This window comes from Pan troglodytes, chromosome 1 (genome assembly GCF_028858775.2).
Source record: "Pan troglodytes isolate AG18354 chromosome 1, NHGRI_mPanTro3-v2.0_pri, whole genome shotgun sequence".
NCBI lineage: Eukaryota > Metazoa > Chordata > Mammalia > Primates > Hominidae > Pan > Pan troglodytes.
This window is the reverse complement of record NC_072398.2, coordinates 122,213,927-122,241,853: the sequence shown is the minus strand read 5'-3', so window position 1 is coordinate 122,241,853 and position 27,927 is coordinate 122,213,927. Positions and strand designations below refer to the sequence as shown.

The following is a 27,927-nucleotide window of genomic DNA, read 5'->3' as shown; positions in this document are numbered from 1 at the left end:
TCTATATTCTGGCCTTCCACTTCAGATTTCTTTTGAAGAAAAGAATTCTACTGCTAAATAAACATTTGAGAACCATTCACCTTATTCAATCCCTTCATTTTACAAAAAGGGACATTGAGTCACAGAATTTGAGCAAGGTCACATAGCTGTGGTGTTGGAGGCTGGGACCCAGGCCCAGGCATCCCCCCAGGCCAGGGCATCCCCCCAGGGACCACCTGACTGGGTCCCTGGCTGCTCCAGGATGTAGGGAAGCCTTTTCTGGGTCGCCTGCACGGCTCCTGCCTGGCTCTCCGTGTGGTCCAGCTTCATGTCTGGTCCTCTTGGAGAACCCCTGGAATCCTGCACACCCTCTCAAATGAAGCTGCCTTGGAGAGGGTCAGGAGCCCGGGTACCAGGTAGGCCTCCTCGCTGGTCACAAAACTGGGGCGGAAGGAGGGGGTAGCCGCAGGACATGGACAGGGAGGCAGGAGGGGATGAGAGGCCACCTCTCTAGACAGGACCTCAGGGGGCAGTGCAACCCCCTTGTCTAGGATCCAGGAAGCCTGTGTTAAAGCTAGGCTCCACCGCAGCCGTCCTCCGAATCTGGTGATAGTGTGTTTACACCACCTGGCTTCCACCCACTCTGACCCTTCTAATTTACCTCCCTGGAAAAGCCCAAGTGCTGTCCAACATGAGGCTGGGGTCATTCTTCCAACAGCCCGACCCCAAGGGGCATGCTGGTCAGACCACAGCCTCGCTGGTGGGGTGGAGGGTAGGGAGCAAGTGGGCCCGGTGACTCATTGTGGGTGCTTCTCTGGGATTTTGGAGGCTTTGTTGTGTTGCTCAGGGCCCTTTTAACTCTGTCTGACCTATGGGAGGGGACAGCAACGAGGGCTTTTATGACTGGAATGAACTGGGAACTTGGCCTCTGAGAGCCCTTAAAATGTTTTGGAAACCTCTAGGCATACTTAGGGTACTTCCACCATGATTATCATCGGCTGTGTGGCTTCCGATCGCTAATTCGCACCGGGCATCTGGCGAGGCCGGCCTGGGGAAATTGGGATGGAGGGTTCTGCTGGAGGGAATCCTGGCGCGTCGGGCGGAGGAGTGCTCTGGGTGGGGCCCACCTCCTCCAGCGCGGCCGGCGTTGCCGCTTTAAGGCGGCCGCGGCGCGAGCAGGTCTATGGTAATGAGCCGCCGCCGCGACTCTGCAGAGCTCGCCCGCCCGCCGGGGAGGCGAGGGAGCGCGGGGCTGGGCCCGGGGCCGCGGCGACAGGCAGCAGCCGCGGCGGGGACGCGGGGCGCGAGCGGGCGGCGCGGGACCGTCGGGGGCCGCCGGGGCCGGGCCGGGGTCGGGGCGCACGGCTACGCGGGCGCAGGTGGGCGATCCCATAGGGGCGGAGGGGGCACCCCGGCTCCGGAACCCGGGGCCCGGCAAGGCCAGGGGCGCCGCGGGGCCCCCGGGCGCAGGTGGTGAGTGCCCGGAGCGCAGGTGGAGGCGCGGCGGCAGCCCGCGGTGCTCAGGGTGACCCGGGAGCGGGTCTGGCTCAGGGGGCGGTGGGAGCCCGGGCTCGTCGGAGGGTGCAGCGCGGGGTCCCGCCGAGCCATCCAGACGCAGGCCCCGCGGGGCGCACGGGAGGCCCCCGGGGACTGGCGCCCTGGCCCGGGCATGAGGCGCGGCGGGGCCGGCAGGAGCCGGAGGAGGAGCCGCCGCCGCCGTTGACCCGGCCGCCGGCCGGGAGCTGGGAGAGATGCGGAGCCCGGCCACCGGCGCCCCCCTCCCAACGCCGCCGCCGCCGCCGCCGCTGCTGCTGCTGTTGCTGCTGCTGCTGCCGCCGCCACTATTGGGAGACCAAGTGGGGCCCTGTCGTTCCTTGGGGTCCAGGGGACGAGGCTCTTTGGGGGCCTGCGCCCCCATGGGCTGGCTCTGTCCATCCTCAGCGTCGAACCTCTGGCTCTACACCAGCCGCTGCAGGGATGCGGGCACTGAGCTGACTGGCCACCTGGTACCCCACCACGATGGCCTGAGGGTTTGGTGTCCAGAATCCGGGGCCCATATTCCCCTACCACCAGCTCCTGAAGGCTGCCCCTGGAGCTGTCGCCTCCTGGGCATTGGAGGCCACCTTTCCCCACAGGGCAAGCTCACACTGCCCGAGGAGCACCCGTGCTTAAAGGCTCCACGGCTCAGATGCCAGTCCTGCAAGCTGGCACAGGCCCCCGGGCTCAGGGCAGGGGAAGGGTCACCAGAAGAGTCCCTGGGTGGGCGTCGGAAAAGGAATGTAAATACAGCCCCCCAGTTCCAGCCCCCCAGCTACCAGGCCACAGTGCCGGAGAACCAGCCAGCAGGCACCCCTGTTGCATCCCTGAGGGCCATCGACCCGGACGAGGGTGAGGCAGGTCGACTGGAGTACACCATGGATGCCCTCTTTGATAGCCGCTCCAACCAGTTCTTCTCCCTGGACCCAGTCACTGGTGCAGTAACCACAGCCGAGGAGCTGGATCGTGAGACCAAGAGCACCCACGTCTTCAGGGTCACGGCGCAGGACCACGGCATGCCCCGACGAAGTGCCCTGGCTACACTCACCATCTTGGTTACTGACACCAATGACCATGACCCTGTGTTCGAGCAGCAGGAGTACAAGGAGAGCCTCAGGGAGAACCTGGAGGTTGGCTATGAGGTGCTCACTGTCAGGGCCACGGATGGTGATGCCCCTCCCAATGCCAATATTCTGTACCGCCTGCTGGAGGGGTCTGGGGGCAGCCCCTCTGAAGTCTTTGAGATCGACCCTCGCTCTGGGGTGATCCGAACCCGTGGCCCTGTGGATCGGGAAGAGGTGGAATCCTACCAGTTGACGGTAGAGGCAAGTGACCAGGGTCGGGACCCGAGTCCTCGGAGTACCACAGCCGCTGTTTTCCTTTCTGTGGAGGATGACAATGATAATGCCCCCCAGTTTAGTGAGAAGCGCTATGTGGTCCAGGTGAGGGAGGATGTGACTCCAGGGGCCCCAGTACTCCGAGTCACAGCCTCGGATCGAGACAAGGGGAGCAATGCCCTGGTGCACTATAGCATCATGAGTGGCAATGCTCGGGGACAGTTTTATCTGGATGCCCAGACTGGAGCTCTGGATGTGGTGAGCCCTCTTGACTATGAGACGACCAAGGAGTACACCCTACGGGTGCGAGCACAGGATGGTGGCCGTCCCCCACTCTCTAATGTCTCTGGCTTGGTGACAGTACAGGTCCTGGATATCAACGACAATGCCCCCATCTTCGTCAGCACCCCTTTCCAGGCTACTGTCCTGGAGAGCGTCCCCTTAGGCTACCTGGTTCTCCATGTCCAGGCTATCGACGCTGATGCTGGTGACAATGCCCGCCTGGAATACCGCCTTGCTGGGGTGGGACATGACTTCCCCTTCACCATCAACAATGGCACAGGCTGGATCTCTGTAGCTGCTGAACTGGACCGGGAGGAAGTTGATTTCTACAGCTTTGGGGTAGAAGCTCGAGACCATGGCACTCCAGCACTCACTGCCTCGGCCAGTGTCAGCGTGACTGTCCTGGATGTCAACGACAACAATCCAACCTTTACCCAACCAGAGTACACAGTGCGGCTCAATGAGGATGCAGCTGTGGGCACCAGCGTGGTGACGGTGTCAGCTGTGGACCGTGATGCTCATAGTGTCATCACCTACCAGATCACCAGTGGCAATACTCGAAACCGCTTCTCCATCACCAGCCAAAGTGGTGGTGGGCTGGTATCCCTTGCCCTGCCACTGGACTACAAACTTGAGCGGCAGTATGTGTTGGCTGTTACCGCCTCCGATGGCACTCGGCAGGACACGGCACAGATTGTGGTGAATGTCACCGACGCCAACACCCATCGTCCTGTCTTTCAGAGCTCCCACTATACAGTGAATGTTAATGAGGACCGGCCGGCAGGCACCACGGTGGTGCTGATCAGCGCCACGGATGAGGACACAGGTGAGAATGCCCGCATCACCTACTTCATGGAGGACAGCATCCCCCAGTTCCGCATCGATGCAGACACGGGGGCTGTCACCACCCAGGCTGAGCTGGACTACGAAGACCAAGTGTCTTACACCCTGGCCATTACTGCTCGGGACAATGGCATTCCCCAGAAGTCCGACACCACCTACCTGGAGATCCTGGTGAACGACGTGAATGACAATGCCCCTCAGTTCCTGCGAGACTCCTACCAGGGCAGTGTCTATGAGGATGTGCCACCCTTCACTAGCGTCCTGCAGATCTCAGCCACTGATCGTGATTCTGGACTTAATGGCAGGGTCTTCTACACCTTCCAAGGAGGCGACGATGGAGACGGTGACTTTATTGTTGAGTCCACGTCAGGCATCGTGCGAACGCTACGGAGGCTGGATCGAGAGAACGTGGCCCAGTATGTCTTGCGGGCATATGCAGTGGACAAGGGGATGCCCCCAGCCCGCACACCTATGGAAGTGACAGTCACTGTGTTGGATGTGAATGACAATCCCCCTGTCTTTGAGCAGGATGAGTTTGATGTGTTTGTGGAAGAGAACAGCCCCATTGGGCTAGCCGTGGCCCGGGTCACAGCCACTGACCCCGATGAAGGCACCAATGCCCAGATTATGTACCAGATTGTGGAGGGCAACATCCCTGAGGTCTTCCAGCTGGACATCTTCTCCGGGGAGCTGACAGCCCTGGTAGACTTAGACTACGAGGACCGGCCTGAGTACGTCCTGGTCATCCAGGCCACGTCAGCTCCTCTGGTGAGCCGGGCTACAGTCCACGTCCGCCTCCTTGACCGCAATGACAACCCACCAGTGCTGGGCAACTTTGAGATCCTTTTCAACAACTATGTCACCAATCGCTCAAGCAGCTTCCCTGGGGGTGCCATTGGCCGAGTACCTGCCCATGACCCTGATATCTCAGATAGTCTGACTTACAGCTTTGAGCGGGGAAATGAACTCAGCCTGGTCCTGCTCAATGCCTCCACGGGTGAGCTGAAGCTAAGCCGCGCACTGGACAACAACCGGCCTCTGGAGGCCATCATGAGCGTGCTGGTGTCAGGTAAGGAAGGGCCCAGGTGGCGCTGGGGTGGGGGTAGCTCGCGGGGATGGTCTGGGCAGCCACTGGAGGTAGGGTGCGATCCAGGAAGCAGCTACAGACCCACCTCCCTGCCCAGTGCCTGGCACAGAGCAGGAGGGGCAAGAGCCAGCTTGGGAAGAAGCCCCAGGAACCCTGGCGGCTGGTGCAGGCCCCACCTTCTGCTGGGCTGGGCTGGGCTGCTTCGGTTGGCTGCCCCCACTGTCTACCAGCCTGTGACGTGGTCGGGGAAGTGTTGTGAGGCTGCCCCGGCTATGGCTGCCAAGAATTGTGAAAAAAGGCGCGTGGAAGCCTGGGGGGCCAGGAGAGCTGGGGGAAGGGCAGAGAGGACTGTGGCGCAGGAGAGGAGGCGAGGCCAGGGCCCCTTCACCCCCATCAAGATATTCCTGCAGTCTCACACAGCCTTTGGCAGAGCTGGGGACCACGGGAGCACAGGGCTGCCGCCACCCAGGGGTCAGGACCCTGTAGTCCTCTTCTGGCCCCTTTTGCCTCCTGGCTGAGCTGCAGAATCGGCTGACATGGACTTTGTCTAGCGCATTCTTTTCCCTCCAGGCAGAAAGAGCCTGGCCTGGCTCCCCCTTCAGAGCTCCCACAGGAAGTGAGGCCAGAGCTCATTGTCTGTCCAAACAGACCCCACTTTCAGAGTCCGTGGTTCGGGTCTGGCTTGGAGGAGGGGCTGCAATGAAGCTGGGGGGCAGGCTGAGGCCTCGTGGGCCCCCCTTGCCACCTCATGGGCTGTTCTTAGGGTGCCAGGCCTTCCTTTCCTGCTAGCTGTGACCAGCCCAAGCTCCAGGAATGGAGTGTAGGGACCAGGACAGGCCAGTGGACTGGTGAGCTTTGAGGGCAGAGACCCCAAGGCACCTTATCTGAGGAGAGAACAGAGTCCCAGGGCGTGGGAGCCTGGCCGGAACCCAGGCTGGGGCATTCCTGCTGTTTGGCCAAGCACTCAGCCTACAGACTCCCTGGACAGCAGGGCTGGGGGAGGAGAGTTGGAGGGGGTTGGTGACAGTATTCTGTCTTTTTTTATCAGCTGTGGGGAGCCAGAGGTAGCAGCAGGGAGAAGACCACACCCAAGTTGCTGAGTGCCTTCCCCAAGCCTGGGAACAACTGAGACCCTCATGAGGGGATGCTGTTAGCTGCACCCTAGGGGTGGATCAGGTCACATCCCCTCTAGGCAGCCTTCAAATCCATCAGGGAAGGGAGGAAAAGAAGAGGCTGGCAGGCCCCTACTCCCACCCCGGGGATTGTGGCCTGAAGGGGAAGGAGGGGTATGCCAGAGTCAGGGCGTGGCCTCACTCAGGTTCCTTGCTGGACAGATGCCTCCCTGCCCCACCCCTCAAAGTAGCCACAGGAACCAGGAAGCAGGAGCTTTTCAGGGACTGTGGCTGAGGTTCTGAGCCTCCTGAGACTTCAGTTTCCCCTCCAGGAGGCGGAAGAGGGAGGCTGGAGCTCCTGTGTCCTCAACTGTGCCTGGGCACTTGAGACAAGTGGGAAGGAGGTGGGAAGGAGGGCCTCTCCCTCTGGTCCTCCACACCCAGCCTGCCTTTGGTGAGCGTGGCCAGGCACTGGCAGAGAAGCACCCCCATTAAGCCTTCAGTCTCCCACCAGGGCAGAGCCCCAGACCTTGGTTCCCTAGTCTAGAGAAGGCTTGGGGCAACATCCAGGACGGCTCCTCCTGGCCCGGCAGCTCTGGCCCCACCCTCTCCCTTCGGCCCTGACCCTTGGAGGCAGTCACCACGGCAACCCCAAAGTTCAGGGAGGCCGGGGTGAGGGGGAGCTGACTCCCACTGCCCCTTTGTTTTCCTCCTCTTGTTCTTTGTCTCTTCTTTCTTTCCCGCCCCTGCCCATGCAGAGCCCTGCAGCACTGCCTCTCTCCGGTGCCCTCTCCCTGCTCCTGTGGCTCTCCGGCTCTCCCACTTGCCCATTGCTGGCTCCTCTCCTGAGGCTTTGTCTTCCCCTGTTTGGTCTCCATGTTTGTGCCTCCACTCTCTTCCCTATGGCTGCAGCTGCCCCAGCCTGGGCCGATGGCTCCCCTGGAGGCTGAATTCTCCTCGCCTCTTTCTTCCTCTGCTCAGACACGCAGCAGCTCCTGTCCATGGTCTGGGCAGCTCCCAGAACAGCAGAGCCCTCTTGGCCTCCAGTCTCCGCTGGCACATCTGCCAGGGGAAGAGAGGCTGGGAGGCTGACCGGGACCTGGCACTTTTCCAGGTGTGCCTGGCTAAGCTTGGGACACAGGTGGCATTTCCTGGGGTCAGAGGCCATCCCAGCTGTTTCTTTTCTGTCCAGGAAGACAGCTCAGGCAACGTACTCCCCACCCCTGTTCCCATCCTGCCTTTGCACCTGAGGGGTGACCTAGGTCAAGGCAGGGGAGGGTGATATAGAAAGGAGAGAGCAGTGGGTTGACTGTTGGGGATGGGGGACAACAGCAGAGGGGGCAGGTGGCCACAGATGGTGGACCAGATGGGAAGCAACAGACATGCTGGGAGAGGGGCCCAGGCGGGGCCTAAGACGATGGCGGTGGGGGACACAGGGAGAAGTGTTTGTTCCCAGGGCTGAGGGGTGGCAAAGTTTCTCCCACTCCATGGCCTTGGTTGCCCCCTCTCCTCTCTTAATCAGTTATGGGCACTGTGTGTGGAGTCTTGGGCTGCTTTCTGCCTGGAGGGAATATCCCGTCAAGGAATCATTAGGCAGATATACCAGGTATACAAGAGCTCTGTGCCAGCTGAGCATCCTGGTGCGGGGAAGTCTGAAACAGAGAGGAAAGTAGAGCCTGATGACATAAATCTGGGCAGGCTTCCTGGAGCAGGTGAGCTAGGGCAGGTTAGAAGACTCAGAGGACTGTGGGCTGGTGTCTGGGTGGGAAGGAACAGCCTGTGCAGCAGCTTTGAGACGAGAGCAGGAGGAACAGAAGTGGGTGATGACAAGCAGGCTTGCTGGTGAGAGCTAGTGAGAATAAGCAAGTGATGAGGCTGGAGGGTAGGTGGGCAGTCGGCTGAGGACATGGCTGAGATGGGGGTCTGCTTTCAGCCTTCCCGGCTTCAGCTGAGCCACCGCTGGTACAGTCAGCCACCGCAAGTAGGTACAACACAGATGCAGAATTTGTTCCCATGTCCCTTGCCTACTCCCACCCCACCCCAGAAACATGGGCTCCTGCCCCGTTACTGCTAGGGTAAGCATTTGCTTTTTATATCTAGTTGGGCTCCCCCCGCTATGTGGTTTTGTTTGTTTGTTTGTTTGGGACAGAGTCTCGCTCTGTCACCCAGGCTGGAGTACAATGGCGCGATCTCGACTCACTGCAACCTCTGCCTCCTGGGTTCAAGCAATTCTCCTGCCTCAGCCTCCTGAGTAGCTGGGACCTCCTGAGTAGCTGAGATTACAGGCACCCACCACCACGCCCAACTAATTTTTGTATTTTTAGTAGAGACGGGGTTTCACCATCTTGGTCAGTCTGATCTCGAACTCCTGACCTCGTGATCCACCCGCCTCAGCCTCCCAAAGTTCTGGGACTACAGGCGTGAGCCACTGCGCCCGGCCCCCTGCTATGTTTTAAAGTCCGTTTATTCTTTGTGGAGACTGAATAGATTGTCATCCACATCTCAGTGTTTTCTGAACACCTACTATGTGTAAGGCATTGTAATAAATACAAATATGAATATGCCAGTAGCTCATCCCTGTAATCCCAGTGCTCTAGAAGGCTGAGATGGAGGATCACTTGAGGCCAGGAATTTGAGACCAGCCTGGACAACATAGCAAGACCCCATCTCTACACACAAACAAAAATTAGCCAGGCATAGTTGTGAGCACCTGTGGTCTCAGCTATTTGGGAGGTTGAGGTGGGAGGATCGCTTGAGCCCAGGAGTTCGAGGCTACAGTGAGCTATGATCGTGCCACTGCTCTCCAGCGTAGGCGACAGAGAGTCTGTCTCTTAAAAAAAAGAAAAAAAAAAAAAAGACTATCCCTTATTGCCCTGTAAAGCCATTTCCTCCTTCTCCAGGCCCCCAGCTTTCATTTTTTAGCTAAATAAAATTCATTCCCATGTGTATGTGCATTCAGGTGTGTATGGTATTTCTGGGCTTAGGGTGTGTGGGTGGAGTGAGACACCAGCAAGTGTGTTTTAGTGCTTAGCTGTTTATAAGTGAGTGTGTTGCCTGGGGGCATAGCAGGCATTTGGGTGTAATGCTTGAGCCAAGTGGGTGATGAGTAGCTAGAGGCCCTAGGACCAGAGAAGAGACTGACTCAGTGGGGCTCTGGGGTCTCAGAGTGGAGAGCTGCCCAGGCCCTTCTATCTCTGCCTTCCGGTCCCCCACCCCGACTCACCCTGTCTCCAGCATGGGGCAGTGGGTGATGTTGTCACTGGTTAACGTGGCTCAGCTGGATTTCCTGGGGTGGGGCCCCCCCAGGCTACCCACAGCAGCCCAGAGAGTTGGGCGGAAAGAATGCTTTGTGTTGGATGTTGCCATGGGGATAGCAGGTCTGCGCGCCCAAGCAGCCATGGGGCTCAGTGGGAGGGGGACTAGGTGGCCCACTGACCCAGTTTACCCGCCCCCCCCCCCCCCGCCAACTCCCTGCGGCTGTGGGGGAGTGGGGAACACAGCCATGGTTGCGATTATCGTGGTGTTGAGGTGTAGAGGCTGAGGGGGCAGCGGGATGATTTTTGTGGGTCTCAGGATGCTCTGGGCCCTGTAGAAAAGTATGAAAAAGACAACATAGGGTTCCCGCGCAGGCAGCGCAGACTCTGGGGGAAGGGTGCAGGAGCCGTGGCTTGGGCAGGGAAAGGTGCACAAACATTAAGAGGTGTGCCGTGCATCAGCGACAGAAGGTTTTGAGAAAGGATGCAAAGAGAACTGCAAATCTCATCCCCTGAGCCCCGAAGGAGTGATTGGCCCACACGTGACATACCTGGCTCAGCACCCTTATGCCAGTTGGAAAGGAGAGCCTTTCTTGGTGGGTGGTGCAGGAATATGCAGGCTGAATTGCAGCCCCAGGCTGGGTCCTGACTGTGTCCCTCTCCACAGACGGCGTACACAGCGTGACCGCCCAGTGCGCGCTGCGTGTGACCATCATCACCGATGAGATGCTTACCCACAGCATCACGCTGCGCCTGGAGGACATGTCACCCGAGCGCTTCCTGTCACCACTGCTAGGCCTCTTCATCCAGGCGGTGGCCGCCACGCTGGCCACGCCACCGGACCACGTGGTGGTCTTCAACGTACAGCGGGACACCGACGCCCCCGGGGGCCACATCCTCAATGTGAGCCTGTCGGTGGGCCAGCCGCCAGGGCCCGGGGGCGGGCCGCCCTTCCTGCCCTCTGAGGACCTGCAGGAGCGCCTATACCTCAACCGCAGCCTGCTGACGGCCATCTCGTCACAGCGCGTGCTGCCCTTCGACGACAACATCTGCCTGCGGGAGCCCTGCGAGAACTACATGCGCTGCGTGTCGGTGCTGCGCTTCGACTCCTCCGCGCCCTTCATCGCCTCCTCCTCCGTGCTCTTCCGGCCCATCCACCCCGTCGGAGGGCTGCGCTGCCGCTGCCCGCCCGGCTTCACGGGTGACTACTGCGAGACCGAGGTGGACCTCTGCTACTCGCGGCCCTGTGGCCCCCACGGGCGCTGCCGCAGCCGCGAGGGCGGCTACACCTGCCTCTGTCGTGATGGCTACACGGGTGAGCCAAGGGAGGGGACTCATGGGCCAGCCCTGGAAGGCTGACTGTGTGGTGCAGGCACAAATCAGGACAAATGCTGGCGGCTGCCTCATTCTCTTCCCGAGTGAGGTGCAGCTACACTGAGAGGTCATAAATCCGGCCTGCTCCCTGACAGCACCCCGCTGAGGAAGGCAGTGCAAGGAGTGCTTCTCCCTGCTGTGCACAGGACACACAGGCAGTGCCATTGCGGGCAGAGCTGGCTCCAGAGCCAGTCGGCCTGTGTTCATGTATCAGCTTTGCCGCTAGTAGCTGTGTGACCTTGAACAAGTTACTTAACCTTTCTGGCCCTCAGTTATTTGAAATGGAGATAATGACCGTACTTAGGTCATAAGTTGGTTGTGAGGATTAATGTAATTAATTTGATACTTGGAAACAGCTGGTGGCATGGAAGGTGTTGGCCTTGATTTAAGGGAACGCTGAGATTGGGTGACTTGCTCCTGGTCTCATCACACCCGGTTTAGAGGTGAGGCTGGGCCTAGAACCTGGTCTCTCCCCCGCTGAGCGAGTTCCTTTTCTGAGCTGCAGCAAGTACTTTTCTCCCCAGGCATTAAGGGGAAGACACAGAAGAGCTGGGGGAACTGGAGGGGGTTGAGTTCTGAGATGGGGTGCTCCAGAAAACCATTGCACCTGTATGGGCCTGGGCAGAATGGCTCCACCTCTGCCCAGCTGCGGGTAAAAGAGGATCCTGGCTTGGCGGCTTCCCTGTTGGCCTGTCAGCCAAGGTCTTTACACATCCTGCTCCCTGGGATGCTCACTGTCTCTGCTCTATGCTCCTGACCCCTCCCTTCAGGCTCCTGTGTCTTAGGACACCCCCTGCTCCCCTTCCCTGTGGGCCTTTCCTTCCTAGATGCCCAGGCCCTGCTCCTTGTCCTCCAGGGCCATGCCCACTGGCTCTGCCAGCAGCCATAGGCAGGCCCCACTCCTTCCCCGCTGCATCTTCCTGCCCAGAACTTGCCAGACTTGACTTCTCTCTGCTGCTGCTAGGGGTGGGGGGAAGGGGAGGGACGGGCTTGGGGGAGGGGAGAGAAGTCTTTGTCCAGGAGGATGGTGGGGGGGTTGGGAGGGGGGGGTTAGAGCAGGCGAACAACAGTTTCCATGGAAACAAGAGCCAGTCACTAGGCACAGGAGCTGAGAACCTATCTCTAGAATCTGGGAATGGGGAGGGAGAGAAGGGTGGATTTTCCCATCTGATGTTGGAGTTTTCAGCTCCTCTGTTGAATTCTTGTCTGCTCTCAGGGCTCAGTTTCCCACTCTCAGCATGTCCCAGGTGCACAGAGGTCCTTAGTCTGGACCCCAGGGCTCAAGGTGGGAGTCCTCTGCCCCATTCCTGGGGGCTCCCCAGCTTCTCTCTCATACTCTTCCATAACCCAGACAAATCTAAGTGGAAGCCTGGTCCCATCCCCAGGGAGGGAAACTGATCTCAGTGCCTGAGAGGGACAAAAGCACCAGTGGGAAGGAGGGAGGAGAGAGGCTCCCAGCCCTCCCGCTGTCCTGCAGGCCCATCTGCTTGTGCACATTTACCCTCTTGGGGGCCAGGACACCCCCAGGCGTGCTTGATAGTGTGACATCGAAGGCTCCCGGGATCCGGGCCTTACAACCAAGTGTCCCAGCAGGCCTGTGCTTATGAAACCCAAATGGGGCAGGGAAGGTGCTGGGAACTCCGAGGAACTTGGAGGGGAGCAGTGCGTGGAGCTGTGGCGAGAGCGGCTCAGTGAGCCAAACAGGGTGCCCATGAAGGGCTGGGGACCATAGGTCTCAGAGAAGATGGCACACGAGAGGAAGTGGGGATGCCTGGGAGGTTTGGGGAGTATTACGAGGGTCACGGGAGGCCATGGGAGCTATCGCTGGGTTGTGGGGGGTCTCAGTTCCCCTCCTGTCCTCAGGTACTTGGTACTCACCTGCCTTTCCTCTTGTCCAGGTGAGCACTGTGAGGTGAGTGCTCGCTCAGGCCGTTGCACCCCGGGTGTCTGCAAGAATGGGGGCACCTGTGTCAACCTGCTGGTGGGCGGTTTCAAGTGCGATTGCCCATCTGGAGACTTCGAGAAGCCCTACTGCCAGGTGACCACGCGCAGCTTCCCCGCCCACTCCTTCATCACCTTTCGCGGCCTGCGCCAGCGTTTCCACTTCACCCTGGCCCTCTCGTGAGTGGCTGGGCACTGGGGGTGGGGAGTGGGCCTGGTGGGCGTCTGAGGTGCCTCCTGTTCTGTGGTTGAAGTAAGAGGTCAGGCAGTGAAAGAGCGTGGAGCAGGCTGCCGGCAGAGCCAGGTCTGCTCTTGGAGTTGCCTGTGGTTCTGCCAGCAGATCTCCCTCCCCTGCGCTGGTTAGGTGGCGGGGGTGCTGGCATCCAGGTGGGTACCCCATTCCCTGCCCCCATCCCCAACTCCTGTTCAGGTTTGCCACAAAGGAGCGCGACGGGTTGCTGTTGTACAATGGGCGTTTCAATGAGAAGCATGACTTTGTGGCCCTCGAGGTGATCCAGGAGCAGGTCCAGCTCACCTTCTCTGCAGGTGATCACAGTTGCCCCCCATCCTTGCCCATCTTCCAAAGGCCCCAAGTCTTCCAGCCCCTGACCCCAAGCCACATACTCTATCAGCCAAATCTGGGCCCAGCCCCAGCCACTGGCACCCCAAACCCTGCCATTCCTAGCCCTCGTCAGGCATTCCAGCTCACCTGGTCCTTTCCCCAGGGGAGTCAACCACCACGGTGTCCCCATTCGTGCCCGGAGGAGTCAGTGATGGCCAGTGGCATACGGTGCAGCTGAAATACTACAATAAGGTGGGTGTGGAGGGCACAGAGGGTTGGGGGTTCTGTTCTTGCCTCAGGTGCTTACCCAGCCCTGAGTGGCATTGCCTCCAGGCTTGGGTGGGCTGGTCAGGGCATTTCTGGCTGAGAGGAAGGGAGCGGCTGGGAAGGTGCCACCTTGCTGGGCATTCCCACCCCACTGGGCACTGCTCGATGCTCTCTGTTCCACTAGGCAGCTGCAAACTTGGACACTGAGGAAGGTAGTTACATGCATAAACCACGTGAGCACACGTGTGTGTATATGCATGTGTGTACTTGTGTCTGGGTGTGTGGGTGCACACAGAGGCACCCAGTGTGTGCTGGCCATGAACCTAGTGGGCTCTGTACTCAGTGTCCCCCTTCTCTGCTCTTTCCTGTCCACAGCCACTGTTGGGTCAGACAGGGCTCCCACAGGGCCCATCAGAGCAGAAGGTGGCTGTGGTGACCGTGGATGGCTGTGACACAGGAGTGGCCTTGCGCTTCGGATCTGTCCTGGGCAACTACTCCTGTGCTGCCCAGGGCACCCAGGGTGGCAGCAAGAAGTGAGCAGGGGAAAGGGCCAGGGATGGGGTGAAGTGAGGGCAGGGCCAGGCAGGGAGGGAAGGTGGAGAGGGTGGGCTTTTGGGGTCTCTCTCCCTTTGCCTCTCTTAGCCCCTGCTCAGCCCTGGGGATGGGGTCAAGACTGGGGAATCAGAGCAAGGCCCTGTGGGGCAGTCTGGGGAGGGGGCTGAGTGTTCGACAAGAACAGTTCCAGGTAGGCGTGACGCCCTTCCTGAGCACTGCTCTGCAGGGCCTCTTGGACACCTGCCTACGCCGTTCCTGTCTCTGGCCTGGCGGCAGAGCGAGCGGAGGACCGGAAGCTCCCAGCCCTCCCTTGTGCCGCCACCATCTTTGCTCCCCCAGGTCTCTGGATCTGACGGGGCCCCTGCTACTAGGCGGGGTGCCTGACCTGCCCGAGAGCTTCCCAGTCCGAATGCGGCAGTTCGTGGGCTGCATGCGGAACCTGCAGGTGGACAGCCGGCACATAGACATGGCTGACTTCATTGCCAACAATGGCACTGTGCCTGGTATGGGGGCCCGGGGTGGAGCCAGGCTGGGATCCCAGTGCTGAGAGGAGGGGCTGTGCCTGGTGTGAGGATGCCAGAATGGAGGGTCTCAGAGGCCTCTCTAACTGCTGCCACAGGCTTTCTCTTTAGAGCCCCAGCTCAGGTCCACTGAGCTGCCTTCTCTCCATTCCAGGCTGCCCTGCCAAGAAGAACGTGTGTGACAGCAACACTTGCCACAATGGGGGCACTTGCGTGAACCAGTGGGACGCGTTCAGCTGCGAGTGCCCCCTGGGCTTCGGGGGCAAGAGCTGCGCCCAGGGTAGGAGGGGCGGCTGTTAGAGGCCACAGCCTGGGTGCCATCAACAGTCTGGGAACTGGCAGGGTTGGGGCAGGCACTGGGCAGGGCTCTGCTGAGCCGGGCTGTGGGTGGAAAAGCGTGTCTGGGCAGAGCCCTGAAAGGGCAACACAGGAGACAAAGGGGCCAGTCAGAGGCAGGCCTGGGCACAGCGTGGGGCGGTCCCACGGCAGGTACGCACTTTGGAGGGCGGGGCTGATGAGGGGAGTGGGCTCTGCCTCCCATGCAGCCGCCACCGCTGAGCATCACACCCCCAGGGCCCTCTGAGGCTCCACCCGTCACAGTCTGCCTTTTCCTGCCTCCCCAGAAATGGCCAATCCACAGCACTTCCTGGGCAGCAGCCTGGTGGCCTGGCATGGCCTCTCGCTGCCCATCTCCCAACCCTGGCACCTCAGCCTCATGTTCCGCACGCGCCAGGCCGACGGTGTCCTGCTGCAGGCCATCACCAGGGGGCGCAGCACCATCACCCTACAGGTGATCCATGGAAGGGCGGCTGGCCCTGGCCTGGCCATAGGGCCCTGGTAGCCTCTAGGGGGCTGGACAGAAGTGGCTGGGCAGGTCCTGGGCAGGGGTGGGGACATATAGAGGCCGCTGGATCCGTTGGGAAGGTCAATGCTGCCACCTGTTGGGCCTGAGGGAAATAAATACGCTTTCCTCTCTATGGCCTCAGCTGGGCAGCAGGATGGGTTTGATGGTCCAGAAAGGGGAACTGTGAGCTGGAGAACAGTGATTAAGGCCGTCTGCTGACCCTGTTTTCTTTCCTCCTGGTGTCAGCTACAAGAGGGCCACGTGATGCTGAGCGTGGAGGGCACAGGGCTTCAGGCCTCTTCTCTCCGTCTGGAGCCAGGCCGGGCCAATGACGGTGACTGGCACCATGCACAGCTGGCACTGGGAGCCAGCGGGGGGCCCGGCCATGCCATTCTGTCCTTCGATTATGGGCAGCAGAGAGCAGAGGGCAACCTGGGCCCCCGGCTGCATGGTCTGCACCTGAGCAACATAACAGTGGGCGGAATACCTGGGCCAGCCGGCGGTGTGGCCCGTGGCTTTCGGGGCTGTTTGCAGGTGAGTGTCCTGCCCTGCCCTCCCATCCCCTCCCCCACCACCTGCAGCCCCGCTCCACTGAGGGCAACACTGCTCCTGTCCCTCCCAGGGTGTGCGGGTGAGCGATACGCCAGAGGGGGTTAACAGCCTGGATCCCAGCCATGGGGAGAGCATCAACGTGGAGCAAGGCTGTAGCCTGCCTGACCCTTGTGACTCAAACCCGTGTCCTGCTAACAGCTATTGCAGCAACGACTGGGACAGCTATTCCTGCAGCTGTGATCCAGGTATGCTAAGGATCCAGGGCAACGGGCAGGTTATCAGGTGCCTGGGGCCACATGCTGGCTCTGCTGTGTGACCTGGGGCATGGGGCATCACACCACCTCTCTGAGTCTTAGTTGCCTATACAACAAAGCCATAGCCAGCTGATAGGATGCTATGTGGAAAGAAACAGATGAAGGGTTTGATGGAAGATGGTGCCAGGGGAGGGTGGGGGAATGAGCCTCTCTGGTCCTTCTGGTCCCAGGTTACTATGGTGACAACTGTACTAATGTGTGTGACCTGAACCCGTGTGAGCACCAGTCTGTGTGTACCCGCAAGCCCAGTGCCCCCCATGGCTATACCTGCGAGTGTCCCCCAAATTACCTTGGGCCATACTGTGAGACCAGGTAAGCAGACCAGGGCATGTGGCAGCAGGTCCCAGTGGCTGCTGCTTCTCTCTGGTGTGTCCCTCAGAGCCCCGAAAGCCTGGCTGATCCACAGCCAGGGTCAGAAGGGCCACATAGGGCTCACCTAGGTTAGGTGGGAGTGGCAGGGGGAGCTCATGCCTACCTGGGTCCCTCTCTGCAGGATTGACCAGCCTTGTCCCCGTGGCTGGTGGGGACATCCCACATGTGGCCCATGCAACTGTGATGTCAGCAAAGGCTTTGACCCAGACTGCAACAAGACAAGCGGCGAGTGCCACTGCAAGGTGACAGCCCCAAGCAAGCCTCCACTGTGGCCACTTGGGCCTCTGTCCACATCTCCTGGGCCCTAGAGGGCAGGCTGTAGGGATGGGTCTTCCTGTAGAGCTGAGGGCCTTGTGCCTTTGCTCTCACAGGCAGGGCAGTTGGCTGCTTACCTTCATGTGTCTGAGGCGCAGGGGGACCCTGGGCCAATGTGTAACCCATGAGCTCTGGCCTGGTGTGGTGGTGGTTTGCAGCCTGTTCTGATTCTGTGACATCTCGCTGATGGGCTCAACTCCAAAGCATTGCTAGTGTTAATTATTTTGAATACTGCTCCTGAGGGGACCTGAGGTCGGGACCCTCTCCACAGGGGCCACAGCTGAGAGGACCCATGAGCATCCTGGGAAGAGAGCCTGGCCAGTGACACCGTTCTTCCCTCCTTTCTCAGGAGAACCACTACCGGCCCCCAGGCAGCCCCACCTGCCTCTTGTGTGACTGCTACCCCACAGGCTCCTTGTCCAGAGTCTGTGACCCTGAGGATGGCCAGTGTCCATGCAAGCCAGGTGTCATCGGGCGTCAGTGTGACCGCTGTGACAACCCTTTTGCTGAGGTCACCACCAATGGCTGTGAAGGTGGGGCTCCTGGGATGGGTGGGCAGCCCTCCTCACAGTGTGCTAGGCACCTGCACCCCAGGAAAGCCAGGAAGGGGCTGGTTGCAGGCCTGGGGAGGCCTAGGGAGGGCTGGGGAGCCTGGGCAGGACAGCAGAGGGAGAGCTGCTCCTGGGTGACCATGTGCTCTTCCCCGCAGTGAATTATGACAGCTGCCCACGAGCGATTGAGGCTGGGATCTGGTGGCCCCGTACCCGCTTCGGGCTGCCTGCTGCTGCTCCCTGTCCCAAAGGCTCCTTTGGTAGGTGTTGGAGGCCCCGATGTGATATCGAGGACATGGCCTCTGCTGTTAGTGGGATGAGGGCAGGAAGCTCCTGGCTGAAGATCCGGGGACCCCAATTTCTGGCCTCCAGGTCCTGGGATTTCATTTCCCATCTTCCTTGGCTCACATTCCCCCTTCCCCATGTTGCCCAGGTGTGACTACATCTTGGACTGTTTTGTTTTGTTTTGGTTTGGTTTTTTTTCCTGGGACAGAGTCTGTCACTGTCACCCAGGCTGGTGTGCAGTGGCGTGATCTCCGCTCACTGCAACCTCTGCCTCCCAGGTTCAAGCAATTTTCCTGCCTAAGCCTCTGGCCGCCACCACACCTGGCTAATTTTTTTTTTTTTTTTTTTGTATTTTTAGTAGAGACAGGGTTTCACCATGTTGGCCAGTCTGGTCTCGAACTCCTGACCTCATGATCCGCCTGCCTCGGCCTCCCAAAGTGCTGGGATTACAGGCGTGAGCCACTGCACCCCACCACATTTTGGACTTTTTTTTTTTTTTTTGAGACGGAGTCTCGCTCTGTCATCAGGCTACAATGCAGTGGCATGATCTCGGCTCTCTGCAACCTCCACCTCACAGGTTCAAGCGATTCTCCTACCTCAGCCTTCCGAGTAGCTGGTACTACAGGCGTGTGCTACCATGCCCAGCTAATTTTTTATATTTTTTTAGTAGAGACAGGGTTTCACCATTTTGGCCAGGATGGTCTCGATCTCTTGACCTTGTGATCAGCCCGCCTCGGCCTCCCAAAGTGCCGAGATTACAGGCGTGAGCCACCGTGCCCAGCCCACATCTTGGACTCTTAACAAAAATGCTGAAAAACCTGCACTGTGCTTGGCATAGGGCTGTGCTAGAGATTCAAAGATGAATCATGCAGGGTTCCAATCGTCAGCTCACCACCGAGTCCTGGAGTTACGCCACCACAAAGGCAGACAGTCTGGGGAGTAGGGGGTGTTGGCTGCTGACCCAGGACACCCAGCCCAGGATGGGGGCTGGCGCTGGTCCTGGACTGGCAATGAGCAGGTTCATAGGCAGGAAGTGGCGGAGAGCACAAAGTGGTGGCTGGAGACAGGCAGGATGGGGGCTCAAGGAGGTCGTATGCTCTGTTCCCCTAGAGCCCATGTGTGGACTGATCTTGCGGAGATTTTTGGCCCTGGTGTTCTACATACCTGTCTTCCTGTTTCACCAGGGCCCTTGTTTGCTAGTTACTGTCCCCGGCCCATGAGGTGCTGGCCTCCAGCAGAACCTCTCAGCCAGTCTCAGGGGCTTCCTGTGTGTCTCCCTGAGGCCGGCCCTTTTGGCTTCCTTCCCCCAGGGACTGCTGTGCGCCACTGTGATGAGCACAGGGGGTGGCTCCCCCCAAACCTCTTCAACTGCACATCCATCACCTTCTCAGAACTGAAGGGCTTCGTAAGTGAACCCCCTCATCTCCATCTTTTCCCTGTCCTTCGTCCTGAGTCTCACTTGCCCCCACTCCCATCTTTGAGAACGGGGCTTCTGGAATTCCAGCCTGCGTGTTCCTGGGCTCCCAGCTGGAGAGGCCGTCTCTCCCCTCCTGAGGTCCTTTTGCTCCAGAGTTCCTGCCCTCACTCCTGCTCCTCCGCTCCGTCCTGTCTAGGCTGAGCGGCTACAGCGGAATGAGTCAGGCCTAGACTCAGGGCGCTCCCAGCAGCTAGCCCTGCTCCTGCGCAACGCCACGCAGCACACAGCTGGCTACTTCGGCAGCGACGTCAAGGTGGCCTACCAGCTGGCCACGCGGCTGCTGGCCCACGAGAGCGCCCAGCGGGGCTTTGGGCTGTCTGCCACACAGGACGTGCACTTCACTGAGGTGGGGCTTGGAGGATGCAGGGCTGGCTGGTTAGATAGGGGTCATGGTGAGTGAGCCTGCTCATGGCAACCTGGGGGGCAGAGGGGGCCCTCCCATCCCACCTACAAGGAGCTCCCTGCTGGCAGGAGGCCTCCATGAAACCCTGTGACCCCTGGCCCAGCCCTCTTCCCAACCCTTCTCATAGTAACATATGTGTGTTGGGGCATGGTCTGACCCAGAGCAGAGGCCTGCCTGTGGTACCATGGGCTGGGAGGAAGCAGCATCTCAGGACATCTGTGTGGGTCCAGGCACAGGGCTGGGAAGCTCTTATGTAGAGAATGAGGAGGAGGGCTTAGGGGCAGAGCATCCAGTGACCTGAGTGGGCAGTGCGGTCCAGGAGCATTTCAGGGGAGGCAACAGTGAGCACAGAGGGAGGGGCCTGGTGGGGAGCAGGGACTGGCCCGGGCACAGGCCGGGGCTCCATGGTGGGGATGTCAGGTGTGGGTTGTGAGCACACCCACCATGACCTTGCCCACCCCAGAATCTGCTGCGGGTGGGCAGCGCCCTCCTGGACACAGCCAACAAGCGGCACTGGGAGCTGATCCAGCAGACAGAGGGTGGCACCGCCTGGCTGCTCCAGCACTATGAGGCCTACGCCAGTGCCCTGGCCCAGAACATGCGGCACACCTACCTAAGCCCCTTCACCATCGTCACACCCAACATTGGTAAGGCTGGTGCCTGGGTTGGGGAGGGGTTTGTGGAGGGAGTCCCCGACAAGAGCGGCTGTGCCGGGGTCCTGCCTGCCTCACAGGTCCGATCTGTGACCATCCCCTTCCTTAGTCATCTCCGTAGTACGCTTGGACAAAGGGAACTTTGCTGGGGCCAAGCTGCCCCGCTACGAGGCCCTGCGTGGGGAGCAGCCCCCGGACCTTGAGACAACAGTCATTCTGCCTGAGTCTGTCTTCAGAGGTCAGTGGTGGCCATGGATTGAGTTGGGAGCTGGACCCCAGTGTCTGTGCAGACTCCACAGAGAGCAGGGCCCAGCTAAGTGTGACAGTGTCCCCTCCCAGAGACGCCCCCCGTGGTCAGGCCTGCAGGCCCCGGAGAGGCCCAGGAGCCAGAGGAGCTGGCACGGCGACAGCGACGGCACCCGGAGCTGAGCCAGGGTGAGGCTGTGGCCAGCGTCATCATCTACCGCACCCTGGCCGGGCTACTGCCTCATAACTATGACCCTGACAAGCGCAGCTTGAGGTCAGCAGCTAGGGGACAGGTGTGGGTAGGGGTGTGGGTCGGGCGGTGAGTGCTGAGGCATGGAGGGGGTCAGGGGCGTCTCCCCAGTCATGTGACTGCCGTGGTGACTGTGCACCTGACTGCCCCACATCAGAGTCCCCAAACGCCCGATCATCAACACACCCGTGGTGAGCATCAGCGTCCATGATGATGAGGAGCTTCTGCCCCGGGCCCTGGACAAACCCGTCACGGTGCAGTTCCGCCTGCTGGAGACAGAGGAGCGGACCAAGCCCATCTGTGTCTTCTGGAACCATTCAATCCTGTGAGCCTGCACTGCCCTCGCCCCCTCAGGCTTCGGGCTGAAAGTCCAGGCCCCTGCATGCCTCACTCTCCTTGTCTCCCTGACCCTGCCTTCCTCACACAGGGTCAGTGGCACAGGTGGCTGGTCGGCCAGAGGCTGTGAAGTCGTCTTCCGCAATGAGAGCCACGTCAGCTGCCAGTGCAACCACATGACGAGCTTCGCTGTGCTCATGGACGTTTCTCGGCGGGAGGTCGGGCCCACAGGGGCAGCTGCAGAGCCGTGGGTGGGCACCCAGGGCACGGGGCTGGGTGCTCAGGTCCTGCCCTTCCTAATTCCCTGGCCCCCTGCCACCCACTCTGCAGAATGGGGAGATCCTGCCACTGAAGACACTGACATACGTGGCTCTAGGTGTCACCTTGGCTGCCCTTCTGCTCACCTTCTTCTTCCTCACTCTCTTGCGTATCCTGCGCTCCAACCAACACGGCATCCGACGTAACCTGACAGCTGCCCTGGGCCTGGCTCAGCTGGTCTTCCTCCTGGGAATCAACCAGGCTGACCTCCCTGTAAGATGCTCCTACTGCCCAGAAACTGTCCCCACCTTCTCAGGCCGCCTCCCCAGCCCCCACTGGCAACCCCTGCTCCTGCACCATGAACTCTAATAAGGTGCCTAGTGCAGCACCTGGCCCAGGGTTTCCTCTTCTCTGGCTCCCCCGGGATCCCCCAGCACCTGCCTCTGGCCCAGGCTTCCCTGGAAGCAGTTCCCAACACCCAGGCCCTCCTCCATGCCTGACCCGAAGCAGAGCCTGTGCTCTGGGCGGGCCCCGGTCACTGACCTGCCCTGGCCTGGGCCCTCAGTTTGCCTGCACAGTCATTGCCATCCTGCTGCACTTCCTGTACCTCTGCACCTTTTCCTGGGCTCTGCTGGAGGCGTTGCACCTGTACCGGGCACTCACTGAGGTGCGCGATGTCAACACCGGCCCCATGCGCTTCTACTACATGCTGGGCTGGGGCGTGCCTGCCTTCATCACAGGTACTCCCACCCATTCCCAGTCTTGGGGTCCCACATCCCTGGGTCCACCTTTGTGCCATGTTCTCTCCACCCACATACAGGCCCTGAGGCCCCATATCCCCATGCCCCAGGCCACCTTATTCACAGGTGTCCCTCTGGTTTAACCCAGACTCTGCAGCCACCACCCAGGCGTCACTGCCTTATCCTGGGGAGATCGGTAGGGGCTGATGGTGGGCAGAACCCTTTTCCATGCTTCATGCCTGGCTCTGTGAGCCCACCTGCCTGCAGCCCTACTTCCCAGGCCCCTCATCACCCCTCCACTGCTCCCGTCTGTCTCCATGCTCCAGGGCTAGCCGTGGGCCTGGACCCCGAGGGCTATGGGAACCCTGACTTCTGCTGGCTCTCCATCTATGACACGCTCATCTGGAGTTTTGCTGGCCCGGTGGCCTTTGCCGTCTCGGTGAGTGCTAGCAGGTGGGTTGGGTGTCACCTGTGGCCCTCCTTTGCTGTCCTCCTGCTGCTGGGGCCGCATGTCCTCAGGACTCCCTTTAGGAACAGCTGAGGCCACGGGGCCCTGTGGGCTGGGTGGAAGCTGTTTGTTCCCGCTGAGCACCCCATGCCCTCTGCCCCTGCCTAGATGAGTGTCTTCCTGTACATCCTGGCGGCCCGGGCCTCCTGTGCTGCCCAGCGGCAGGGCTTTGAGAAGAAAGGTCCTGTGTGAGTATAGGGTTGGGGTGCCTGGGCCATGGGCAGGCACCAGCATGGGAGGTCTCATGGCCGGACTCATGGCCTGTCCCTATCCCCAGCTCGGGCCTGCAGCCCTCCTTCGCCGTCCTCCTGCTGCTGAGCGCCACGTGGCTGCTGGCACTGCTCTCTGTCAACAGCGACACCCTCCTCTTCCACTACCTCTTTGCTACCTGCAATTGCATCCAGGTACCTGGCCCAGCCTGTGGAGAAGGGAGGCACCTGGGCTGTGGATGCCTGAATATGCACAGACAGTTGCTGCCTCTTGCCTGCCAGGGCCCCTTCATCTTCCTCTCCTATGTGGTGCTTAGCAAGGAGGTCCGGAAAGCACTCAAGCTTGCCTGCAGCCGCAAGCCCAGCCCTGACCCTGCTCTGACCACCAAGTCCACCCTGACCTCGGTGAGGGAGCCAGGGGTCTCAGGAGGGTGGTGAAGGGAGGGAGAGGTAGGAGGGCCAGTGAGCCTGTACTTTTGGCCCCACTCCCCTTTCTCTTTTCTCCATCCCTTCCTGGAAGGTGGAAAGGGAGGTGAAATGCTATGTTCGGCCTGGGGAGGAGATGTTGGAAAGGGTGTGTAGGATTTTGACTTGAGGGAGATGGGGCTGAGACAGATAATCAGGTAATAAGTGCCTTGCACCTGAGAATCTCTCATGAATTTTAGTAAATTTTCTGTCTCCCAAGGTGCTCTCAGGAGACAATTTCCGGTCTCATCTTTTACAGAGCCATTATATAGTGAGTCCAGGATCCCTGGGGGCATGCAGGGGTAGCACAGCTGTGGCAGAGCTGTGACCACTGCCAGGCCTCAATATGGGGACAGCGGAGAAGCAGGGCCCTCTCTTTCAGACCTGAGCATGTGGAAGGTGGAACTTAGGGCAAGTTCCCTCCACCCTCCTTCTTCCCAGCCTGGGGCCAGCCATCCCACTCCCCACTTACTGACCTCTCTGTTCCCTGCCTAGTCCTACAACTGCCCCAGCCCCTACGCAGATGGGCGGCTGTACCAGCCCTACGGAGACTCGGCCGGCTCTCTGCACAGCACCAGTCGCTCGGGCAAGAGTCAGCCCAGCTACATCCCCTTCTTGCTGAGGTGAATCCCGGAGATGGGAGGGTGGAGGAGGGGAGGAGGGGCCCACGCATGCTGGACCCAGGCCAACCAGCTGTTGGGAGTTGAGGAGCACACACTGTGGCTGACATGGGGGCCAGCTTGGATTAGAAGCTGTAAGGGACCCACAGCAGGAACCAGGATCCCAGGGGAGAGGAGAGACTGGGACCCTGGGCAAGGGGCCAGGCTGACCCCTCCAGCATGGTCTCGTCTTCCTAGGGAGGAGTCCACACTGAACCCTGGCCAAGGGCCCCCTGGCCTGGGGGATCCAGGCAGCCTATTCCTGGAAGGTCAAGACCAGCAGCATGGTGAGGACAGAACGCTCCGGCCGCCCAGCGGGGCAGTTGGCTGGCTTTTACTGAAGGTGGGTGGAGGTGGCTGGGCTGGCTGTGATCTCTCCCTGGCCTCCTAGATCCTGACACGGACTCCGACAGTGACCTGTCCTTAGAAGACGACCAGAGTGGCTCCTATGCCTCTACCCACTCATCAGACAGTGAGGAGGAAGAAGAGGAGGAGGAAGAGGAAGCCGCCTTCCCTGGAGAGCAGGGCTGGGATAGCCTGCTGGGGCCTGGAGCAGAGAGACTGCCCCTGCACAGTACTCCCAAGGGTGGGCCAGCACTGGGGCTGTGGCCTTTGGGGCCAGTGGGAGGACAGTGGGCCTGGGGTTCTTGGGAAGCAGGACTGGGGTGGTGGCCTCCTGGCTATCTGCCCTCTGTGGGCCTCATCTACTTCCTTTCCCCACCAGATGGGGGCCCAGGGCATGGCAAGGCCCCCTGGCCAGGAGACTTTGGGACCACAGCAAAAGAGAGTAGTGGCAACGGGGCCCCTGAGGAGCGGCTGCGGGAGAATGGAGATGCCCTGTCTCGAGAGGGGTCCCTAGGCCCCCTTCCAGGCTCTTCTGCCCAGCCTCACAAAGGTGAGTGGGGCACCCCCAGCTGCCGAGCTCCCCTAGTCAGCAGCCTCATACCTCACATTCTCCTGTGGCCGCACCTCACAGCCCCGCCCCGGCCCACAGGCATCCTTAAGAAGAAGTGTCTGCCCACCATCAGCGAGAAGAGCAGCCTCCTGCGGCTCCCCCTGGAGCAATGCACAGGGTCTTCCCGGGGCTCCTCCGCTAGTGAGGGCAGCCGGGGCGGCCCCCCTCCCCGCCCACCGCCCCGGCAGAGCCTCCAGGAGCAGCTGAACGGGGTCATGCCCATCGCCATGAGCATCAAGGCAGGCACGGTGGATGAGGACTCGTCAGGCTCCGAGTGAGTGTGGCCGGGTGGGCGGGACGGGGTGCAGCCCCTCGGAGGCCTCACCTGGGCCCAGAGCTGCCTCTGGGCCTCCCCGGGTGACTCTGGATGGCATTTGGAGGACAAATGGGCAGAACTGGCCCAGCTCCCTTACTATGCTGTGCCCACAAACCATGGCGCCTTGCGGGGAGGGCCACCCCTCCTAGGCTCTACGCGGCGCAGCCCAGCCTAGGGCAGAGTGCGGGAGGATGGGGAGCTGGGGGTGCTTTCCTGTTTCCTTCGTCTGGTGAAAGCTTTCACTCTCTCCTCTGTTTCAACTAACCCTCTGTCTGCCTTTTCTGCCACTTTCCTTTCCTGCCTCTCCAGATTTCTCTTCTTTAACTTCCTGCATTAACCCTGGGCCGTGGTTCCTACGCCCGAGGCTCCCTTCCCTTCCCCAGCCGCACTCATGCCCTGCTCCTGTCTTGTGCTTTATCCTGCCCCGCTCCCCATCGCCTGCCCGCAGCAGCGACGAAACGTCCATCTGAGGAGCCTGGGCCTTGCCGGGAGGGGTACTCACCCCACCTAAGGCCATCTAGTGCCAACTCCCCCCCCACCATTCCCCTCACTGCACTTTGGACCCCTGGGGCCAACATCTCCAAGACAAAGTTTTTCAGAAAAGAGGAAAAAAAGAATTTAAAAAAGGATCTCCACTCTTCATGACTTCAGGGATTCATTTTTTTTATACGCTGGAAATTGACTCCCCTTTCCCTTCCCAAAGAGGATAGGACCTCCCAGGATGCTTCCCAGCCTCTCCTCAGTTTCCCATCTGCTGTGCCTCTGGGAGGAGAGGGACTCCTGGGGGGCCTGCCCCTCATACGCCATCACCAAAAGGAAAGGACAAAGCCACACGCAGCCAGGGCTTCACACCCTTCGGGCTGCACCCGGGCAGGCCTCAGAACGGTGAGGGGCCAGGGCAAAGGGTGTGCCTCTTCCTGCCCGCGCTGCCTCTCCCAGGAACTGGAAAAGCCCTGTCCGGTGAGGGGGCAGAAGGACTCAGCGCCCCTGGACCCCCAAATGCTGCATGAACACATTTTCAGGGGAGCCTGTGCCCCCAGGCGGGGGTCGGGCAGCCCCAGCCCCTCTCCTTTTCCTGGACTCTGGCCGTGCGCGGCAGCCCAGGTGTTTGCTCAGTTGCTGACCCAAAAGTGCTTCATTTTTCCTGCCCGCCCCGTGCCCCGGGCAGGCCAGTCATGTGTTAAGTTGCACTTCTTTGCTGTGGTGTGGGTGGGGGAGGAAGAGTAAACACAGTGCTGGCTCGGCTGCCCTGAGGGTGCTCAATCAAGCACAGGTTTCAAGTCTGGGTTCTGGTGTCCACTCACCCACCCCACCCCCCAAAATCAGACAAATGCTACTTTGTCTAACCTGCTGTGGCCTCTGAGACATGTTCTATTTTTAACCCCTTCTTGGAATTGGCTCTCTTCTTCAAAGGACCAGGTCCTGTTCCTCTTTCTCCCCGACTCCACCCCAGCTCCCTGTGAAGAGAGAGTTAATATATTTGTTTTATTTATTTGCTTTTTGTGTTGGGATGGGTTCGTGTCCAGTCCCGGGGGTCTGATATGGCCATCACAGGCTGGGTGTTCCCAGCAGCCCTGGCTTGGGGGCTTGACGCCCTTCCCCTTGCCCCAGGCCATCATCTCCCCACCTCTCCTCCCCTCTCCTCAGTTTTGCCGACTGCTTTTCATCTGAGTCACCATTTACTCCAAGCATGTATTCCAGACTTGTCACTGACTTTCCTTCTGGAGCAGGTGGCTAGAAAAAGAGGCTGTGGGCAGGAAAGAAAGGCTCCTGTTTCTCATTTGTGAGGCCAGCCTCTGGCTTTTCTGCCGTGGATTCTCCCCCTGTCTTCTCCCCTCAGCAATTCCTGCAAAGGGTTAAAAATTTAACTGGTTTTTACTACTGATGACTTGATTTAAAAAAATACAAAGATGCTGGATGCTAACTTGATACTAACCATCAGATTGTACAGTTTGGTTGTTGCTGTAAATATGGTAGCGTTTTGTTGTTGTTGTTTTTTCATGCCCCATACTACTGAATAAACTAGTTCTGTGCGGGTACAGCACTGTCACTGTCCGCTTCTGTGTGGTACCCTGTCCTCCCACAGGGAGGAAGGTCTGGTCTCTGGAAAACAGAAGAGCCGACAGGGCCCAGAAGGCCCCACCGGGAGGTCGGGAGACTCAGACACCACTGGCTGATAAGCCTGTCCCTCTGCCTATGTCCATGACACTGCTCCCAAATAGCTGGATCAGCACAGAGCCCATTTCCTGGCATTTCCAAGGAAGACATGGTGGGCGGGCAGGAAGGTGTCCTTTTCACCAGGACGGAAAGGACTTCTACGGTGGGAGAGGCTGCACGGGGCAGGCAGCCTTCCAGCCCAGCCCCTCAGGGCTGAGTCCTAGACAGGGATGAGTTTTCTGGGGCAGAATTCAAGAAGCAGGGAGGGCTGCATTGAGAGGCTGGTTGGAATTGAATGGTGGTCAGTGACTCAGTGCCTCCTAACTATACTGCTCAGGGTTGTTTTTTGTTGTTTTTTTCCCATTGGAAAATGAAGCAGCTACTCATACTGAAGCCAAGTGTGTGCTTTGCA

At 59.9% G+C, this 27,927-nt stretch overlaps 1 protein-coding gene across 4 annotated transcripts; it reads left to right on the top strand.

Annotated features, from left to right (window-relative positions):
• Positions 1–1,189: 1,189 nt before the first annotated feature.
• Positions 1,190–27,397, top strand: CELSR2 (cadherin EGF LAG seven-pass G-type receptor 2). Of its 4 annotated transcripts, none has more exons than XM_016923898.4 (34): positions 1,190–5,046; positions 10,098–10,745; positions 12,703–12,925; positions 13,176–13,291; positions 13,471–13,559; positions 13,950–14,107; positions 14,469–14,632; positions 14,805–14,930; positions 15,274–15,440; positions 15,741–16,028; positions 16,117–16,291; positions 16,531–16,672; positions 16,854–16,974; positions 17,397–17,580; positions 17,757–17,858; positions 19,194–19,288; positions 19,497–19,706; positions 20,227–20,410; positions 20,526–20,654; positions 20,756–20,936; positions 21,070–21,237; positions 21,340–21,466; positions 21,579–21,779; positions 22,072–22,246; positions 22,573–22,685; positions 22,863–22,942; positions 23,032–23,158; positions 23,246–23,368; positions 23,924–24,051; positions 24,286–24,374; positions 24,479–24,673; positions 24,812–24,982; positions 25,082–25,316; positions 25,668–27,397. In XM_016923898.4, the coding sequence occupies exons 1-34, from the start codon at positions 1,731–1,733 to the stop codon at positions 25,693–25,695; spliced, it is 8,778 nt and encodes a 2,925-aa protein (XP_016779387.3). In that variant the 5' UTR covers positions 1,190–1,730; the 3' UTR covers positions 25,696–27,397. The 4 variants fall into 4 exon arrangements, with proteins under 4 accessions (XP_016779387.3, XP_063672142.1, XP_016779394.3 ...); XM_063816072.1 differs by having other exon boundaries at positions 1,655–5,046; positions 25,064–25,316; positions 25,807–27,397; XM_016923905.4 differs by having other exon boundaries at positions 1,656–5,046; positions 25,807–27,397.
• The last annotated feature ends 530 nt before the right edge of the window (positions 27,398–27,927 follow it).